At 38.9% G+C, this 20,722-nt stretch overlaps 2 protein-coding genes across 4 annotated transcripts; one reads left to right on the top strand and one right to left on the bottom strand.

The window, feature by feature from the left end:
* Positions 1-15,905, top strand: mylk3 (myosin light chain kinase 3). Of its 3 annotated transcripts, none has more exons than XM_057345095.1 (13): positions 1-276; positions 4,968-5,055; positions 5,219-5,540; positions 6,530-7,170; positions 7,509-7,614; positions 8,143-8,236; positions 9,414-9,523; positions 11,656-11,797; positions 12,198-12,268; positions 12,968-13,096; positions 14,453-14,605; positions 15,571-15,706; positions 15,792-15,905. In XM_057345095.1, exons 1-13 carry the CDS (start codon positions 196-198, stop codon positions 15,867-15,869), a joined length of 2,151 nt encoding a protein of 716 aa, XP_057201078.1. In that variant the 5' UTR covers positions 1-195; the 3' UTR covers positions 15,870-15,905. The 3 variants fall into 3 exon arrangements, with proteins under 3 accessions (XP_057201078.1, XP_057201068.1, XP_057201060.1); XM_057345085.1 differs by lacking the exon at positions 1-276 and adding an exon at positions 2,641-3,524 and having other exon boundaries at positions 15,574-15,706; XM_057345077.1 differs by lacking the exon at positions 1-276 and adding an exon at positions 2,644-3,524.
* Positions 15,906-17,100: 1,195 nt separating this feature from the next.
* Positions 17,101-20,684, bottom strand: orc6 (origin recognition complex, subunit 6). Its single transcript, XM_057345107.1, has 7 exons — positions 20,544-20,684; positions 20,344-20,470; positions 20,079-20,242; positions 19,902-19,991; positions 17,875-17,984; positions 17,413-17,532; positions 17,101-17,231 (listed from the first exon to the last, which is right to left on the bottom strand). The coding sequence occupies exons 1-7, from the start codon at positions 20,606-20,608 to the stop codon at positions 17,101-17,103; spliced, it is 807 nt and encodes a 268-aa protein (XP_057201090.1). The 5' UTR covers positions 20,609-20,684.
* Between the last annotated feature and the right edge of the window lie 38 nt (positions 20,685-20,722).

The following is a 20,722-nucleotide window of genomic DNA, read 5'->3' as shown; positions in this document are numbered from 1 at the left end:
GGGGCTCCATTATCAGGAGGGGCGCGTACCCCACGGGCTGAACGTGATAAGATAGTTAATGTTTGAGGGGAGATCCGTCCACTCCAGAATGTTACAGCACCCTGAGAGTCCAGGTCTGAGGAATATTCACTGCTTGTGGCAGCCCACTTTAGACATGGAGTATATTGAGTCACACTAACACAGGACAGGAGGACAATGATGGGCACCTCTCTATACAAATCTCTGCTTCTCAGCACAGGTGGCTTCAGTGTGTCCGACTACATACGCAAATTCACGGTAAGATGCTTCTTCCATGCAGGCGGAAAGAGTATTCAACCCTCGTAGAATAAAGTGAACAGGGATGCTATTGCAGACACTGTTGTGATGTTCACTGCACTATTGTGTCCAAATTGGCATGAAAGGCAAAAGAAAAAACTGATTTACACAGAAGTGCCGGATACATTGACAATATACTGTATGTAATATGAACAAGTAGCTGATGTGTAAAGTTGTATAACCGTATTTTTAGTAGAAAGTTTCTTTAAGAAGTTCTTGAAATAGTGCCTCATGATATACTGCCATAATCCTTTATTTAAAGCAGTTTGTAAACTCTAGGGAATTAACTTTCGCTGTTTAACATGCACAGTTTTTCCATTTGCAACTTGCAACTTGCATCAAGAATATTTGATTACTTTAATTTTTTAAATTACTTTAATTATTCATTATTATTAATTTCATTTAATTACAAGCTTCTTTCTTGAGCCGTTTGTACTTTTGGTAAATCATCACAGCATTGTTTTTAATATCCTTTTTAACATTTGTGTCCTTTGGCCTTTTGACAAACTGCCCATTTTCCATAACATTTTAAAGATGTTGGACTGTACATTAGTCCACACAATCTTTTATTTTTTCCCAGAACAAAGTATCAGCCAATTATCTCTTGTGGGAGAGTAACAAAGAGAAATGTTACATAAGAGTATGCATGAACACAATTTTACCTTCTGTGCTTTAGATGGTGTTTTATTCATTTGATTTATCCACACATTCATGGCACTCAAAGCAAATTCATAATGTGCAGGCTGTTAAAGAATTTACATCATATTTGCACATCGTCAATTTAAACCTTATTCGACACAGATGCTCCTGTCAAAGAATGGAGTTCTCTGCTCTTTCAACCTCTAAAGCTAAAGAGCCGTGTCATGTCAAACATTTATGCGAGGGAACATACAGCAAGTGGCTGTAAAATGAGACTTGAATATATGCATTCCCTTTACATAGGGCAAAGCTAAACACCTCTGCAGACAGCATTTATCTGTTAACACTGCAGAGCCCTTCAAAGATATTTCATCCCTAGCAGCCTACCAAGTACTGCAATTTACCCAAAAAGCTGCACAGAAAAACCGTATGTGGTAACATTTAGCATCCTAATGTACACTGTGTACTTCATGAATTTCTGTGACATTTCAAATGAATTTCAAAGATCAAAGAGGTTTTAATATAAAGCTGTACTAAAGCACACTTTTCTTTGCCAGGCAGATATTCTTTTCCACCGTTCAAATGTGAACTAACTGGCCCCGGTCCTGTTGTGAAGTGGAAATTGAGTTGCAAGGGTTTTGCCAGCTTGTAATAACGGTTTCCCCCCACCACACTCACCCACCAAATAGCTTTGGTTGTCCTGTGGTTGTCCTGACCCTGGCCTCTATTTCCTCAGTTGCATAGTAATGTAATACTGTATACCTTGAATATTGTGTTTTGACTTGCGATCAAAGCAGAAAGACAAGTTTTTATTGAAGAAGGATTTAGAGCAAACATCTCTGACTTACATTTGGGGGCGCACATACAGTATGTAGAGCAAATCCAGAGAGAGTTACATCAAGGTCATCTTCCATCCTTTTCAATAAAAAGGAAAATATAATATCAAAATTGTCTATTTTTGACAGCATTAATATATATTAAATATCTGTGGTATGCTATATACACAGTTTTATAGCCCTATACTCTTAACAATATGTCAGCTCAGTTGTTTGTATTTTGTTTACTTGAACTGTGTAAAAGAGCAACCTCTGGGCCATAAAACTTTCTTTGGGTCTTTAGTTTTACATTTCAATTGATTTTTTCTTTGAAAACAGCCTAGCATTAAATAATCATGTCTGAGACGTTTCTATCATTCCTATATGTACATCACTTATTGGTTGTTATGGTTCATCTGGTACGTTTTTCTAACCAAATATTTCCTGGCAGTAGTGACTATGGTGGAATTTCTGATGAGGAGAGCGAGAGGACTGTTAGCGCATCATTCATCTTCATACCAGTGTCTACGGGAGTTTATTTTTACTTAATATGTGTCAGCCAATGTCACGTCACTTTCTGTTCTGTGAGCAGGGCATTTTGGGTTAGTAACGCTATTATCGTCCGGATCCAGTGATTAAATCTCGGAGGGAAATCGATGTTCCTATCTAGCAGAAGAAATGAAAATAACACGAAAGGCTAAGCCCTCATATTTCTTTCCTCTACCTAATGACTGACCAACGGGAGAGGTCATTCTGTGCATGCCCACCTGTCAGCAGCATCTGCTGAGGAGAATTTAAATGTTTTAGTGACGTCAAGGGACCGCTGGAACTTTGGCAATCACCAAGGGCTGCCAGGTCATATAAAAGGCCTGGCCAGAGTAGCTAGGAGAGAGAAAGAAAGAGGAGGGGGGAGGAAAAATAGAAGTGGAGAGATAAGATACCCAGTGGAGGTGTTTATTTAAGTGGTGTCAGATCTCTAGCACATACCAGGAACGGGGCTTGTTGGAGCTGACTTTTTTGGGGGGAGTCACACAATACCGACGGAGACAGGCACAGTGACCGAGGGGGGTTGGAAAAGCTGAAAGGTAGTCATTTATTTGATCTCGTTCAGGGTGACGGAGGGACAAGTGGGGCTTCTTCCTTTTTTTATACCATTTTCTCTCCCGTGCCACGTCCTGAGTGTGTCTGGGGTCAGCTATGAGTAAACAGGCGACTCTGGCCACCTGTATTGCCAGGATGTATGAAGGTGGCAAGCTGGAGAACTCCGGAACTCCACCCGGGACCATTAAGAAGCCAAGTCCTACTTTGATAGGTAGCCTGAGCAACGTGGAGGTCAAGCTGAATGCCCTGGAAGGCAAGGTGGAACAGATCGAACGTGTCCACACAGAGGTGCTCCAGAAGCTGAGCTCACTGTGTCAAGGGATGGAATCTTTGGAGAAGAGCCTTATGCAACGCAAGGCGAGCGCTCAAGAATCAAATCTCATCAAAAATGTCCATAGGGAGGACAACAAGAACCTGCTGCTTACTGAGGTCAGATCACTGTGTGGAGAAACAGTGGATCTGCTTCATAATCTCAAGCAGGAAAGCCAGCAGCAGAGAAAGAAGATCGAAGGTATGGAAAGTTCTTTGTCCAGTCAGGATAAAGTACTGGGTTATGTGCGGGATACTTTCCGAAACTCAAAGATAGTGGAGTTCATCTTGAACGGTGTGGTTCCTTGGAGAAGGCAGGGCCTTCTGGATGCGGTGAAGGAAGAGGTCAGTAAGCTCCTTATCATCAGAGATCTCTCTGGAATCACTTGTTTATGCTGTTGCACAACATTTTCAGTGTACTAGAGAAGATCTGACCCCTGGCCATTGTGAGGTTAAATCTAAGATGTTTATTTTCCAAACTGACTGTTACTTGTTGTATTGTAACTTTTAATGCTGATACTGTGTGTGTGTGTGCGTGCGTGCGTGCGTGTGTGTGTGTGTGTGTGTGTCTGTGCTTGTGAGCCTGTTAAGTTTATGGCCATAACCTTTTTCCAAGGTTGCTATTTTATCTATGATGAGACTGAATTGGCCTCGTGTTTCAAATTCCTAGACTGGTTGTGTGACTGAACTGATGGTGTCTGAATTCAGCAGTTACCCAAACTGAGACGTGAACGCAAACACCAACCGTTTAAACTAAATGTTTAATTAAAATGCTCAAAAACATACCCAAAACCATTCTTAATGGACTAAGTTCATAAACAGATACTATATTGTTAATTCAGGATTGCCTCACTTACGTATATAATAGCTGAAGGTGGTGTTGCATCAAATAATCTATACTAATTGGCTATAGCTAGCAAATAGAGACTTTCATTTTGTGTGGAATCTGTTGTCAAACTGTTTCATTATCAAGTTAAGTATTTTTGCAGCAGACGCCAAAAAAGTTTCCTGATTCCATTATGAGCAGTACAATGAACATGAAGTGCATAATTGTTTGTTGTTTACAGGTTGACTGTGATCATTCTGTTTCCACCATACTTGAAATGCAAATCCAACTAATGCTTTAAAAACCTAGAAAATGTTTGTATTTGACCCAACCATGTGTTGAAAGAACCTGGCATAGGTCAATTTAAAACCATTTTAAACTTTTGCACATATTTCCTTGTGAAGTTTTGCACATTAACAAAGTATTAACCTCCAGCCATAAATGTTGAAAGATTTTTCATATTTGTAATATGCATTTACATTTACTGAAGTACTTAAAGGGATAGTTCACTCCAAAATTAAAGCTCTGTAATCATTTATTCACTCTCATGTAAATCAAAACCTGTAAATGACACAAAAGAAGATATTTTGAGAAATGTCTCAGAGGTTTTGTGTCCAGGGTAGGGGTCCATAATGGAGACCAATATTGTTTGGTTACCAAAGTTCTTCAGAATATATTCCTTTGTGTTCTGTAGAATAAAGACAGTCAAGCAGGTATATGGAATGATATTAGAGTGACATTAGAGTTGCATAAACAGTTTTTCTTAATACCTTAAGCAACAAAGGATGTGTTAAATATCTTGAAAGGTCTAGAGTACTGTCATTTGTGTTATTTTGGTCATCTATAGTATATTAAAATCTTTATTTTTGAAACTTTAATGTTTCAGCAGCTTAAAAAGTTCCTCACATCATAAAAAATGAACACAAACTACAACATGACTGATTTTTATGTTTTTTTTACAGAAAACTCAGCCAGATGGCAACAGCATCAAGCAAAATCTCTGTCATCAAAGCACACAGACTTCAGAGGAGGTTAAAGAAGTACTTGCTGGTATGAGCTCTTGCTTCCTGTATATTCTTTTGTTATTGACGGATGATAAATATTTATTGTGCTTTTATTAACCTATGAAAAGTGATTTGTCAGAGCCAATGTCTGTGATGTCAACACACAAGATTCTTTGGAGATAAAGGCTTGACTCTCTGGTTGTCCACAGATGAGCTTCAGCAGCCAGAGGTCACTGTTCCCACCGTGCCCAAGCTACCTTCTCCTGATGCCCATACAGAACCAAATGAACCTTGTCTCAGTGAAGAAGTGTCCAGCAAAGCCTTACGTAAGGCCAAGGGGGTCACCGTAAAAAGCAGAGAGCCTACACGTGTCCAAACATTTTCTCCTAAAGCCCAGCTGGAAGCTGAGAAGACCGAGGTGCGAGATGGACCTAAACAGGAGATAAATAGCTCGGCTGCAGTGCCAGCTAACATAAAAAAACATGCCACGGTGACAACCCCTAAGGTGGAAGATGTCACTGAACCAAAGAGGTGAGAGCTTTCACAGATCGCTTCCATTTATGGCATAAGACTGTAGCGGCATCTGTCAAAAATGACTATGGGTTGAAAGGGAAATTGGTTGTTTCAGCAGAGCGAACATTGTCTACTTGTTTCTCGTTGGCCACCGTTGGAGATAATTACACAGTAGTTGATACCAGTGTATCTCTAATGGACTTTTATACAAATTTATCCACCAGATGTGAAGTACAGAAGATTAGTATCTTCACATATACAGTACATTGTAATTAACCCTGCTAATGGAGGCAGCATGAATATGATATATAATAGTTACAAAAATAATTTTGACTGGATAATTCTCAAACATTAATCCGCATGTTCATCTCTGAACAGACCAGAAAATTGTCCCTGATTATCACAGTCATTGAGAACTCCACCAAACTTCTTTCGGTGGAAAAATATTTCAAAAGCACAATCGGGCAGCTGTGTCTTTTCACGGCCGCGAAAGATCTGATAGGCAGAGCGCTGGTAATACAATTGCAAGAGCTGTGTATTTTCAATGTGTAAGCTGTGCGTTCTGTAATGAGGCACAAAAGACCCTCTTTCTCCAATAACAGGTTGTGTTGTGACTGCAGGAGAGTGTTATTCGCGTTATTCATTAGACTAATGGCCAAAGTCTTGAGATTAGCCGGATATGTTTGTTCTTTGCTTTATAAAAACTTGCAGCTGAATGCATGTTGACATGCATTATGGGATTTAGGCCATTTAGTTCCACGCATTTATTAAGGACCTTGTGCTTGTTATTGGATTTGCTGTTATTTGTAGGAACCTCTCACATGCAGCCATAATAATCACGGACATGTACAAAGCAAATATGAAACTCTTACATGACATGTTGTGCAGTGCTTGCTTTGTTTTTCCATGTAATGCTTTTTTTATTGACAGCTGAAAAGTGATCACATGGCACTATCAATAAGAAATTGATAATTTAAATGATCGATTGGCTATATCTTTAAACACAGGGCTCTTGAACAGGCAGATGTTTCACAAGCTGGTGAACAGGCTGCACTCAAGCCAACAGTTCCTAAACAACAACAACAAGCAGAGCTGAAGGTTGACATTCCTCAAAAACAGGCAGAAGTTCAACAAGCTGGTGAGACACCTTTACTTAAGCCAGCTGTACTCGCACAGCAACAAGTGGAGCCAGATGTTGACGTACCTCAAAAACAGGCAGAAGTTCCACAAGCTGGTGAGAAACCTTTACTCAAGCCAGCAGTACTTGCACAGCAACAAGTGGAGCAGAAGCTTGAGGTTCCTCAAAAACAGGCAGATGTCTCACGGGTTGGTAAGGAGCCCTTACTCAAGCCAGCAGTCTCAGAACGGAGACCTCAAGAACCTCAGCTCTCCACCAAAGAGCCTGTCAAAACGAATGCCGGGCCTACGTCACAACCTAAAGAGACAGTAGATATAGTACCACCATTGCCAAAACACGCTGAGTGTACTGCAGACTCTGAAACAGCTGTTGAGAGAAACCTAACAAACACTGTTGACAGGATTTTGGAGTCTGATATTGTAAAGGACTGTGCAGCTCCTAGTTTACAAACAGCGGAAAATGCAAAAGCAGGACTTCCAAGAAAAGCTGAGTCACACATACTGATAATTGGTGAGTAAAAGGCCTTATGCTGTGACCTTACAGTAAATAAACTAATTTCCGGATGTTGACTTGATCCACCTTTAGTAATAGCTCAATAAATTGGATCACTTTGTATATATGTTTTGTATTTGTGCATGTGTTGTAATCCGAGTGGCTGTGTATTAGAAAGTGATATATTTATAATTGAAAACTAACTAGGACTTTAAATTCAATTGAACATTTGTAAACATCACAACAGCATATATTTGGCGTAGCCCTATTATTACATCTGTGCAAATGGAGCTTTGGATGTCATCGTTCATAAAATCAGAATGTCACTGTGCTACAGCTGGTGTTTGTTTTTCCAGATGACTGTCCACCTCTTCCAGCCCCGTTCGAACATCGCATTGTCAGTGCCAAGCAGGTTCCCATGAGTACATATTATGAAGTCAGTCCCAGTGAGCTGCTGGGAGGGTGAGTCCATGTGTTACAAACCTGAGAAGTTTTAATTTCATGTCATTTAATTAAACCTTTAAGTAAAGCAGGGGGGATGTGAAACTGAATTATTATTTGCATTCAAGTATATTTGTTTAATATACATGTTCAATACAATATAGTATTTTTAATATTTATTATATATTATATAGCACATGCAGTACATAGTGACATACTGATAGGACTGGTAAATAGAGACCTTTTGCCCCCCCCCGACTCGCAATTCACACCCCTCCCTCCTCATATGCCACAAATGAACACTGGCTTGTTTTCGACTCACAATAGGCCGAGTTTATTTTGGGAAGGTGTTGGACTGCATGTTTGTATGGAACTTATTTTAATCCCACAGCAGCAATCATCTTGACAAAAAAACACTGTCTCACCCTGTGACACACAGCATGCAGTGAGTGATGGAAGCCTTGGACGGAAAATAGGAAATAGATCAAATTCCATATAATCCACAAATCTGAAATCAATGTGTAATTGTGATGTGGTTTGTTATTGCAGGGGTCGTTTTGGACAGGTGCATAAGTGTGCCGAGCTGTCGTCAGGTCTTATGCTGGCTGCTAAGATTATTAAAGTTCGGGGTATGAAAGAGAGAGTAAGATCACACATCAAGCATTACTGTCTCTCTTTGTTTCGAGTCTGTTTACCCGGTTTTCTCTCACACACGCTCTCTCTCTTTCTGTCTCCCCTCCCACTGCAATCTGTCCATCACTCTGTTCCTGCTATGTTGCTTTATGAGAACATTTCCTTGACAACCACTGACAGACCTTCACATATGAGCATGCAAAAATACGCACAGATTTACACCCTCACTCACACATAACAACCTTACACCCATATTCTCTTAGAGCATGAAGCACATGTTGTTTCTACAGTTAAACGGCAATTAAAAATAAGTTTTACGTTCATTCTGTTTATGTAAAGATGTAAAAATCTCTCTGTTACCACCATTAGTGAACAATCAGACAAGTGAAAGTGAAAGTGACCTATTAGTCAGATATGGTGACCCATACCCGAAATGTGACCTCTGCATTTAACCCATCCAGAGAGTAGTGAACACACGCACAGCAAGTGGTGAACACACGTACACCCTGAGCAGTGGGCACTGCAGCGCCCGGGGAGCAAGTAGGTGCCTTGCTCAAGGGCACCTCAGTCGTTACCCGCCGGCCCTGGGAATCGAACCGGCACGGTCACGTTCTGGTCACGAGTCCGACTCTCTAACCATTAGGCCACGACTGCCCCCAAGAACAGGCATATGCGGATGAGTTTCACTCTAATTCCCGCCATTTGACATGAGTGGCAAAAGAGCAAAGCAGTCTGTCTTGCTGGACATTAGAATTATCCAAATGCTTCATTTTGCAGTGGATGATTTGCCATTCTCCCTATAGAAAGAGAGCTCTTAATTTTGGAATTGAGCGCTTTTCTGGGTCAGTCAAGAGAATAGCAGACAGCCAGAGCCAGAATAAGTAGGGCATACAATTACAGGGATGTCAAGGACTGTCAAGCCCTCATTTCAGAAAGGGTTTAAACTGTTGTTTGGCGGCCCTGTGCAATCACCGTAAATCCACTTTTGGCAATTTAAGTGCGCGATTTGAAATCAGAAGTAGCCTCTCACTTTCTAATTGCCTAATTATTTATGTCTTTATTCAACAGTGTAACGTGCTTTCAAATAAAATATGGGCTTTACTACTGCACTTTTTACAGATTTATTACACATGAGAGTTTATTTATTTGCTTTGGTGTTTTTTTACTGTGGTGCCCTTTGATTGCAGGATGAAGTAAAGAATGAGATTGGAGTTATGAACCAGTTAAACCATGTGAATCTGATTCAGCTGTATGATGCTTTTGAATCTCGGACTAATCTCACTCTCATCATGGAATAGTAAGTACCGTACCATTGTACCACTGTACCACTGTACCATTGCTTCCGAGTTAAAATAAAAAACACTTTTTAAAAAATAAACATTTAGGCATTTAGTAACTATTGTTCACATTTCATTTTTTCATTAAGTGGCATAGTTTGTACAGAATTCATCAGGCCTCATTTGCAATGCAGATTTTCTCTGCTGGCCTGGTCTTCACATTCTGTCGCGAGAACACAGAGCTCCCACACATGCCACTTTACACATCCATGATGGTGTGTCATCTTCCTGTTCTGCTCACATTTTTATTCAGCAGCTTTTTTCTGGTACAAAAGCATTTAGTATTGAGTTTAGTATGTCATGATCCTGTCCTTCTTGCCAGGTGGTTTTCTAGTTTTGTGGGCAGGATCATGACAGTCCCATGGCTTTTGTGCTTGTCATGTTCAGTGTACCAACAACGTTGATATTGGTATCGGAACGATACTAGTTTGAGAAGATCTATATTTGATTCTGAATCTCTCTAATCTACGCTAAAGCATTGCTCCCGTTTCATCAAAGAGCAGACAGCATGAATACGCTGCTTATTTCACATCTCTAATGCACACGCCGCTCCTCTTCTGCTCTGCTGTTGAGGTGGGAAATACAAAAATTTTTGGTATCGATCTGAAACCAAGTAAATATAGGGGCAATACAGACACTGATGCTTTTTACTTTTTAAAGCAAGCACTTGAACCTGTGTACTTTCCTGTAGAGGAAGAGCAATGTGTGCGTTTGAGATGCAGCAGCATAGCATTACAGACAGCATTAGAAAGATTCAAATTGAAATATCAATCTTGTCAGACTGGTATCGATCGGATACGATACCAACATTGGTATCAGTAGTATTGATATTAGTATCGATCCGCCCACCCCTAGCTGTTTTCCCCCTTGTGGGTTTTTGTTTATAAATAAAGTCTTTTGAGTAAAAGTGCTGTCTGCATTTGGGTTCTGTCCCTAAAACTCATGACATAATATTGGAAAGGCATTTGGTATTGAGTGTTTGAGCATTGATGTTGTACTGCAATACAGGACATACAGAGAGCAAAAGTTTTTTTTTATCATGACAAGCGATGAGATGAGTAAAATCTGATTTTGATTTAGCATTAATTGAAAAACAACCACCCACATGGCCTAGTCCACTTAAAGGGGCAGTTCACCCAAAAATTAAAATTCTGTCTTTATTTGCTCACCCTAAAGTTGTTCCAAATCTGTTTAAATTTCTTTGTTCTGATGAACACAGAGAAAGATATTTCAAAGAATGCTTGTGAAGCGTGTTTTTTACTTCTGCGTCAGACCTATGCCGTAGGCAACGCGTTGGTTTTCGTTTATACTTGTGCGTCGTTGTCCGCGTCGACAGGCAATGGCCACTAGTCGTCAGTGTCCACAGCCGAGTTGCTTGTGTGACCAAGACAAGAGCCGAAGAAGAAGCGGTTCGTTGTGTACGCTGTCTTAGAAGCATTTAGCAGTGATAGCGGCAAGTAAACAAGTCACTTTTGCAGCTTGAGTTGTTAAATACAGAAAAACATGTAATATATTTAGATAATTCATTCGGAAATGCGTATGAGTAAACCCAATGCTATCGTGGAGTTTTTTCTACCTGAGGGAGGGGGTTCAAGCAGACCAATCACAGCGCTTGCGGTCCACACCGCATTGACGCCCTGTTACATTTTTCCAGAGGTGCGCGTCAGGCTACGGCGTAGGGTACAGCGTCTCTGCGTAGGCTACGGGCCCAGCGTAGGTCCGACGCAGAAGTAAAAACGCGCTTAACCAAATAGTTCTTGGCCATCATTGACTACCATGAGAATGGTAGTCAAAATTGCCCCAGAACGGTTTGCTTTCCTACATTCTTCAAAATATCTTTTTTTGTGTTTAACAGAACAAAGAAAATTATAAAGCAATTTTTCCTACTATGGTAGTCAATGGTGGCCAAGAACTGTTTGGTTACAAGCATTCTTCCAAATATCTTTCTCTGTGATTTGGAACAATTTTAGGGCGAGTAAATCAAGACAGAATTTTTTTGGGGGGTGAACTGTTCCTTTAAAGTCAATAGATCACAAAAGAAGAGTTAATTTGATATGGTTCATTTTAACCTACTTGTGATTTGTTATTTCAGTGTGGAGGGTGGTGAATTGTTTGAACGAATCGTTGATGAGAATTACCAGCTTACAGAGCTGGATGCCATTGTGTTTACCAGGCAGATTTGTGAAGGGGTACAGTACCTTCACCAGCAGTACATTCTACATTTGGACCTTAAGGTAAACCCAACATACTGCACTGAATGTTATAACATGATACTGACCGGATTAGCAGTGCATAGTGTTGCGTGTCACTATGGAAAAACCGGCCTATGTATGTCAAAATTAGCAGCCTGTATGCTATACATTTTAATTATCATCACAAGTCTTATTTTTTTACATATTAACTACTGCATATTGAATGCAATAGTGCTTACAAATTGTCTTACAATAGTAGATCTATATTCAAATAATAAATGTACTTATGCCTCATAACTTCGTAACAATAACTTTTGATTTCATTATGTAAATATTTTTTTTAAGAAAATGTAATGTATGTTGTTACTGTTTTTATTAAGTGCATCTATTACTTGTTTGTCAGTTTCAACAGTCTGTTGAATTTTATTTTCTTGCAATTCAGCCAGAAAACATATTATGTGTGAACACTACAGGGAATCAGATCAAGATCATTGACTTTGGGCTTGCCAGAAAGTAAGTGAGCAGAAAGTTATCTTGCTGGTAAATTCATAGAAACAAATGCTGAGTTAGATGACGTTTTATATTTTTGAAATATACAAATGAAAGCAAGTGTCTCACATTCTGCACATGATGTCCTTGTCCTCTTCCATGATAGAGTTTTTTTAAACATGTATTTCATCTGATTCATACCACTGACACCTCTGCATATGATCACCATGACTACACATTTCCTTAAGGGTTGGCATGCACAAAACTGGTGTGAGGTTTTAGAGTTTTTTGTAATGACCAGATACCTTTACCCAAAGAAACACAAAAGCTATTCATCCCAAGAAGACAGTAAAGTGCTGCAATACAAAGTTTCAGAATGACTCAGAAAAGCATCAAAGTACACATATGTAGGAGAGACTCTGGAACAGTAAGTGCAGTTGTTAGTCAAGTGTTAACAGAAGAGATTTCTTTAGGCTGGGGTTGACAAAGAAGCGATGATGCTGTAGGAAAGGAACATTTATTTCATAATATTGCTGCATAACAGAAGTATATTTGTGGTGTGGTGTGGAAATTCTAGGTTCCTGGCTTACCAGGATTGCCGTATTGTTGCAGAGTTTAGCAAAACAGGTTTATTATTAGGAGGTAGCAAGCTTGGTTATGCTTTTAACATTGATATTATACCAGGTCCAAGGTCCAAGACAAATCATGTTTGTCTCCAACCAGATATAGGCCCAGAGAAAAACTGAAGGTCAACTTTGGAACACCAGAGTTCCTGGCACCAGAAGTTGTCAACTATGATTTTGTGTCATTTCCTACAGACATGTGGAGTGTTGGTGTTATCACGTACATGCTGTGAGTACGCAACTCGAGCATATGATCAATGTTTATGCTTTATACCTTACATGAAAAAACTTCCTCTTTTCGTCTAGTCATAAATTCAATCAATTTTCTATTTAAAAACCAATTGCAATCTTACAGACAATTATTTTATTTTTACAGTTAATATTGCTAATATTATCGCTTTTGAAAAATGTAAAATACACTTCATTTATTTGCATTACTCTCCGATTACAAACTTACAGACAGTTAGTATTGCCAAGGTGAACCTTGTAAAATACCACTCTATACATTTAATAATTTTCTGTTTTTCCTAATGTCGCTACTGTTTGAACTAATGTGTATGTACAGTTCCTTTGCAACAATGCAAAACTATAAAAGATGCTGTAGAAATGAATTTGAACACAATTTCACAAATGTTATAGACTGTAATATCATAGAGATCAAAAGCAAAATGCAAAAACAATGGCCATGAAAGCTTTAAAGGGCTCAGCTAAGAGCATACAATAGAGCCCTGATAAAAGGGGAACAAGTCCCTCTGCTCAAAAAACACACTTACCCTGCTTCACTGATGCAGTCAACAAAACAACCAGTATGCTCACACAATGTCCCATTTCTGATCCCTCCTGGACCCTCATCTCTCTTCTCTCAGTAGTATTGGCCCAAGATTCCACTGTTCTGGTCAATTCCAGCCAGGCATCATTGATTGAATTAATGTTAATTACCCGACAGCTGTTGATGGAGATTAAAGATGGCTTGCCCATCCAGAGAATATGTTTCACCTACTTTACAATTGTCAGAATCGAATGCTTCACACGACTCCAGGCTTAAGTATATTTATTTAATTACTGCTTTCTATTTGAAGTAGACACTGCAAGCAACGTGCAATTGTGTTAGTCATCAGTTATGCCGCCATTGTTGGCCTCGTTTTGAAAGTGTTTACAGATTTGATTGGTATTAAGGATGCATATTCATGTATGCCTTTCTATCGTGTTTTTACACAAATTCGGTTGACTTAGTAATATTAAAACGAAATGCAGTGTACGACCTTCATATACTTTGGAGAAAAACATTTTCCTTGTTGTAGCCCTTCTGTGCTTTACATTTACATTTAATTATTTAGTAAGTGCTTTTATCTGAACAGGGTAAATGCAAGTACAAGCAATTAATCATAAAAAGCCAACAATATTCACAGTGATGAATACAAAATCTTCAAAGTGGAGCAGAATCGTACAAAGCAGAGGTTTAAGTGCAGCCTTTTTGCCACTCATTATGTGTTCACTTGTTACTTCATTCGTTACTTTAAAACTAATAGCCATAGTGAATATATTTGTGGGTTATTCACGCTTTCTCCTTTTTTTGGTTTTTCAGTTTGAGTGGCCTTTCTCCGTTCCTGGGTGACAACGACGCTGAGACAATGAACAACATTTTGCATGCCAACTGGGAGTTTGACGCAGAGTCATTTGAGAATGTGTCAGAGGAAGCCAAAGACTTCATTTCCAGACTTCTTGTTCCTGCCAAATGGTATTCATTCCTCCCTGTAACTGCAGTATTCAGCTAGTGCGACACCCTTAAAGCACAGAATATAATTCACACTGTCTTTTGCATGCTTCAATATCGCCTCTCGCCTATTTGTTCTAGTCCTCTCTTGCCTGACATTTCATGGATGTAAGAACCTCACTTTTCCTTTCCATTCCTTATCATTGCTACACTGACCTGCTCGGATTCCCTTAATGCACCCTGACATCAAAACTAAAACTTATGAAAATGCCAGACTGTACGCCACAAATAACATATAATTGGCCTGTAACATAACATGGTCTGCTGGTGCATTTTTGAGCATTTGGAGCTCGCTCTGTCTTGGACAGATAACCTCTCCCACATAAGGGCTACACAGCTCAGCTGGCATGAGATAATAGCAGGCTGGCACAGCAGGTGGCCGAGAGAGGGCACATTGTCTTTTGTCCTCCATCTTACCACCGTCTACGCAGTAAACATGACACTTAATGATCCACTGGGCTGTGATGAGGTGCATTTACACGGAGAATGACACCCACATCCGGTCTTTCTTCTCTTTATCTGTGGTGACAATGTTTTGTAATCAATTCATCATCGCACACGTGTACGCATGTAGTGCGATTCACACCACTCATGCACATTCATGCTCTTAGTTGATGAATGCTAATGGATAAATGGTGTGATGATGATAATGTGGCACAATCAGATGGATTGTGTTTTCTTTCCTATCAGTAAAAAGCGCACTTATGCATGGCTTTGTCCATATGCTGTTGCATTTACCCCCCTTTCGGTTTGGTCTCATTTAAGCACATTCATTTGGTTTTGCCATGTTTTTCCATAATGTGTCTGTATGTCAAGTATGTTAAAACTTGGCAGATTCATGCAGCACTTTCTAAAAACATTTTATGGGACTGTTGGTTTCATTGGGCACAGGATGTTGTGTTGATTTGTGTGTGTGGTCTCTATGGCAGCAGTCGTCTCAGTGCATCAGGGTGTATGAAGCATAGCTGGTTGAATAACCTGGAAGACAAGGCCAAGATGTACAAAGTTCGGCTGAAGTCCCAAATGAGGCTGCAGCGTTATCTTGTTGCTCACCGTCAGTGGAAGGTGTGGAAAGTCAGTGCTTTGATTTTTTTTATTTCTGTCACATGGTGTCGACAATGATCATGTTTTTGTGGTTGTTTTTTTACAGAAACACTTCTATGCAGTTGCAGCAGCTAACAGGTTAAAGAGGTTTCAGCAAAATAGATCGGTCAGTACGCCAAATTAGCTATTCACCCGGAGGATGGCATTTGTAGCTCTTCTCTGAGCTACAGTGGCTTTAAAGACATCACAACATTGCACATTGGTTTGTCTAAGTTTGTTAAACGCTTTGGAAATAAGTTGTGAGAAATGTTTTAGATGAGCTTGCCTTGTTTATAGCCAGTGTCAGAATGTTTTGCTTGTGCCTGTTGCATCATGTTTTCGTAATGTATCATGCTTTCACACCAAGAGCAATTGGCATGCATTGCAGGTTTTGAATCACATGAAGCTTTTGTCCCTTCTGTGAAGGAGCATTTTTTGGGCACTACTGCCTTGTTTTAGTATTTAAAAGAAAATGTTTTCTTATCATTTTAAAATGTTATATTAGAAAAACTATGACATGAGGATCTGATGTAGAAACATTGGTGATCCTGTATCTGTTTAGCATGTTGTTCAGAACAGTACAATTTCTTGAAAGACTCTGCCTGGAATACTGTTTTTTTTCAAAATTCTCATGGATAACCATTGCACTGATTGATTCAGGACTCAGAATATTTGATTCACTACAAATTCACTACATTGCCCGTAATTAGCATTTTGTGGCATGGATGATAGTCAGTGCAAATTCATATATGATTTGCTGAATCACCAACATATGCACAAATGTAGTTCTGCTTTCGACATTAACTGCCTTAAATATTGTAAAATGTAAATAAAACAATTGTACAGGGTGGTTGTATTACTCTAAACCGAGTTCGTGTATAGCAATAGACTATCACAAAGATCTTGATGTTTCTGCAGGATGTGTGTTTAATCGAGACATTAAAAAAACATGTCATAAAAAGAGGTGTGAACATTTTGTATGAAGAATATGCATTTAATCACAGAAACCTGTAAGATACAAGAGCTACCTCTTGAAACAGAAGCAAACATGACCAGGTGCTCATAAATACATTAATAAAATATCATAGGACTGTCAATTAATTCAAAACACCCTCACTGTAAAACAAGTCATACTTTCGTCAAACACATTCATTCAAACATGATGGATTAAACATTTATCCGAATGATAAATGCTTGCCTTTAGAAAATAATACATCCGAGCAAGAAACTCAACATAGTTTAATGATGAACTAATGATTAAACCAGTCATTTTATTGACTGTAAAATAGCAACTATATTTTACTTGTATGTAATCTAACATGTCCATACACAGAATTGTGGAAAAGCCAGAAGGGGGAAGGCAAACATAAAACCATTTATGAATCTACAGCTTTAGCTTTCAGTGCATTCTCAAGGATTTTTCTTTTCCACTCTTCATAATTTTGTGTCACCTCCTCTTCGGTCTTCTCAATCCGCACTTGCTTGGGTGACGTTGCCTGATTTCCATCTGCAAAGAAGCCCCAAAAACATATTTTGTTTTGTCACATCTAAAATGACACAAAATTAATGACATGCTTAATTTCTAAGACATTACATCTAAAATATTCCATATTAAACTTACTACTGCGAGAAAATGGTCAAAAGCACTGTATTTAATAGCAGCAAAAGGGGTAAAAGTAACAACTTACCATTATTGTTTAATGGGAAGCAAGTGTCTGTGTCGTCATCTTCTATTACAAGCATTTCAGTAAGGGTCTTCTGCCTCTTTTGAGACGTTTTTATTGGTTCCTGTGTTGAGGAAGCTTCCGCTGAGGGTACAGGAAGATATCAGAGTCTTCAATATGCACTTGAGCAGAAAACATACTGGCCTTTGATGTTCAACTACACAGTAATATACATTGTCTAATTGTGATTTGTCTGCAGCCATGGTAACCAATGAAAATGTCTGTTTCTTAATGACATCTCTCTTTGAAGTAATGTTTTTCTTCAATGAAAGAGATAAAGGTTGTGCACCTTCAATAAGAACATCTTTGTAAAACATGAAAGTCAAGGCCAAGGCCTCCAACACAAAACCCCTCTCTCTTTATTACCCTTCATGAGGAAATGTAATATCTTCCAAAAAAGCTTTTATTTAAAGGATTAATACTTACTACAGATCTCCTGTCCAAATTTCTGGAATTGCGTACACAACCTGTCAAAGATGCCTTTCTTCGCTCCAGATGAAGAGGCTAATTTCCTGTCAGTTCTGATTTTCATGCACCTTCAAACAGGAAGGACAGAACCTATTTATTTTTCCATTTTCAGTAAATCAATGTGCCGTTTAAATTTAGCGTCATCTTAGGCTTATTGGCATGCATAAAATCATTTTGACCCTTCTGGAAGTTGGAGTTGTTTGGCTGGATAACTGTAGTCCTCAGTCACATGAGATGCACGCAGAGAATTGTACACTGACAATCAAAACAACTGCACAAACAATGACTACAGAAGCATTTGTGGTAAAAAATAAAACGTGATTACAGATTCAGTTTACATTGACAATATAGTCACACACAACAAGTGCCAATTGCAAAAAAATAAATAATGCATATTTTCATTTTCTTCTTGGATACTGGCTGATTAATAAAGTGTATTCATCATTCTGTTCTGTTTACAGATCTGCACTGTGCACTATGCAAGCAGTGAGAAAGTAACACAAAAAAATCACCTAGTGCACAGTTGGGTACATACGTGCTTGTTAGGGGTGTCCCAGACTAAGAATTTACATAGTCGAATCAGAATTGTCATGTCTTGCCTCTAGTCGAATCAGACGTGTGTGTGCGCGCGCCAGTGCATGTGTGGATGACAGGGAGGCGCAACATTGATGCACCAAAAAAACAATCAAACATTAATGTACAGAATTTGTTTAGAAAATAATATACCTTTATAATAAATAAACAAAATAAGCCAGAATCAAGTCACAATGTGCAAAATAAATGTGTTTAGGCAAAATGTCTAAAATGCAGGGGAACATAATTTTCAAAACACGAGCCACAAATACTAAAATTAATTTTCCTTAAACATCACGTAACAATGCTGTGCCATACAATACTAGACCAGATCTCGCCTCAAAACTATTTTTAAAACTACTCTATAATAATTATTTTTTACAAACGGGAATGCAAGCACATTCATTACCAATGAACTACCAATAAAGTGACTTTATTTACCGCATGTAAAGGAGGAATGCAATAAAGCATCTTACCATTTAAACAGTCAAAAAGTCCCTTTCACCTTTTTTCCTGCACACTCTTTCTCCGTCCCCGACACACACACTTGCTATCAGTTCCAAAAGTCTGTGCCGTGCTTGCTATATATGGTGATTTTACTTTATTTTTTTATCATGCACCGCAATGTTCAGTGTACGTAACGGACTACGTGCATTTAAAGAGAAGGTGTTAATTCATATTTAAATGCCCAAACATTTAGTAAGTGACAAATGTTTGGAAACGGTGTACACATTCATTTGCGAGTCATCCTCGGGTGCGTGCGGAACGTGCTGCTTCTCTTTACCGGTCTCACAGCACAGAAGACGCGGATAGACGCAGGGGTTTCGGTACCCAACCCTATAATAAATAGTAATAATAATAATAAACATCATAAATAGTGCAGTGCATGCCCGTCTGCTACGCCACTGCCCATATAACCAAAATGACATTGCATAACACCTCTGCGAAGATTCGACTGTGAGATTGGTAGTCGAATCAGGCTCCTCCGATCGAAGCATCGAATCGTCGACGATTCGGGGTCACCCCTAGCTTGTATTATACAGAAATCAATTATTTCTGCTCATCATAACAGCATGTTAGAAAAACAACATCTCTGTGTCAATATTACATTGATTAACATAGACACACAGAACTAAACTGTTTTTCTTCACTGCTGTCACTATAAAGCATTTGAAAAACTCCATGTAACATGTAACTGAAAGTAATTCATGTCCCAATTTCAAAAACATTAATATAATATAACAATTTCTCCATTTATTTCAGTTTTTGGTTTTGTTGCATTTCAAGTAATCTTTCAAAATGATTAATATTACTGAAAATAACCAACACCTATTTAAATACAGTCAAAAATGAGATCATGGACAGATATTTAGTTTTTGAACTGACTCAAGGAACTCCTTCAAAATACTTACTTGCATGCTGCATGTAGAGCTGCAGTTGTAAAGAGAGGTTTAGTCAAGTCAAGGTCTTGTTGCTGAGCAGCAGGCAGACTGTCCTCATACCTTAAACACAAAAGTTTCAGTCATACCATACTTTTCAGCATCTACTCAAGGTTCCTTCTGTGTTGTATTGCCAAATAATGTGCTCACCGTTGAAGCATCTGAGAGGCTACATTAACAGCATCCAGACATCCATATTGCACTGCAAGGTCCCTGAGACCCAGATTAGACTGCAGGCCCAGCATGCACTCCATAGCTTTCAAATTACTGTGGTAGGCTTTAGCACTCAGACCGGATATTTTAATGGCATACTCCTATTCACAAAAAGATGAATTAGTATTTACTTGTCTATGTAATATTTATGACAAATACATATATATCATGCAACACAAAAAATATATTAATAGAGAAATACCTTGTCTATAGGATATTTCATTGCGGTTGCAGCCAACTCCAGACAAATAATGGCTTTACTGGTGGCTGTCACAGAGCCCAATCCAACACACTTCAGATGGGATAATCGCATGTACTCCTCTGCTTGGCTGAAAACAAATGATCAGACTTCGTTCTGCTGATACACAAACTAGCTGTAATGTTCTGTTTGAAAGCACTTACCTCAATATTTTAAGAGATGTTATCCCAATCTTCGACGCAAGCTTACGAAATAACTCTTTATCCATGTTTAAAATAGTTAAAGTTTCGCACAATTCACAGCACAACAGATCAGATCAAAATCCTTCCTCTGTGTTCACAGACTGATTTCGCGCGAAAACTGACACGTGTCACACGCGAAA

This window comes from Triplophysa rosa, linkage group LG1, assembly GCF_024868665.1.
Source record: "Triplophysa rosa linkage group LG1, Trosa_1v2, whole genome shotgun sequence".
Taxonomy (NCBI): Eukaryota; Metazoa; Chordata; class Actinopteri; order Cypriniformes; family Nemacheilidae; genus Triplophysa; species Triplophysa rosa.
Note: the sequence above shows the minus strand (reverse complement) of the source record. Positions and strands in the feature narration are given on the sequence as shown.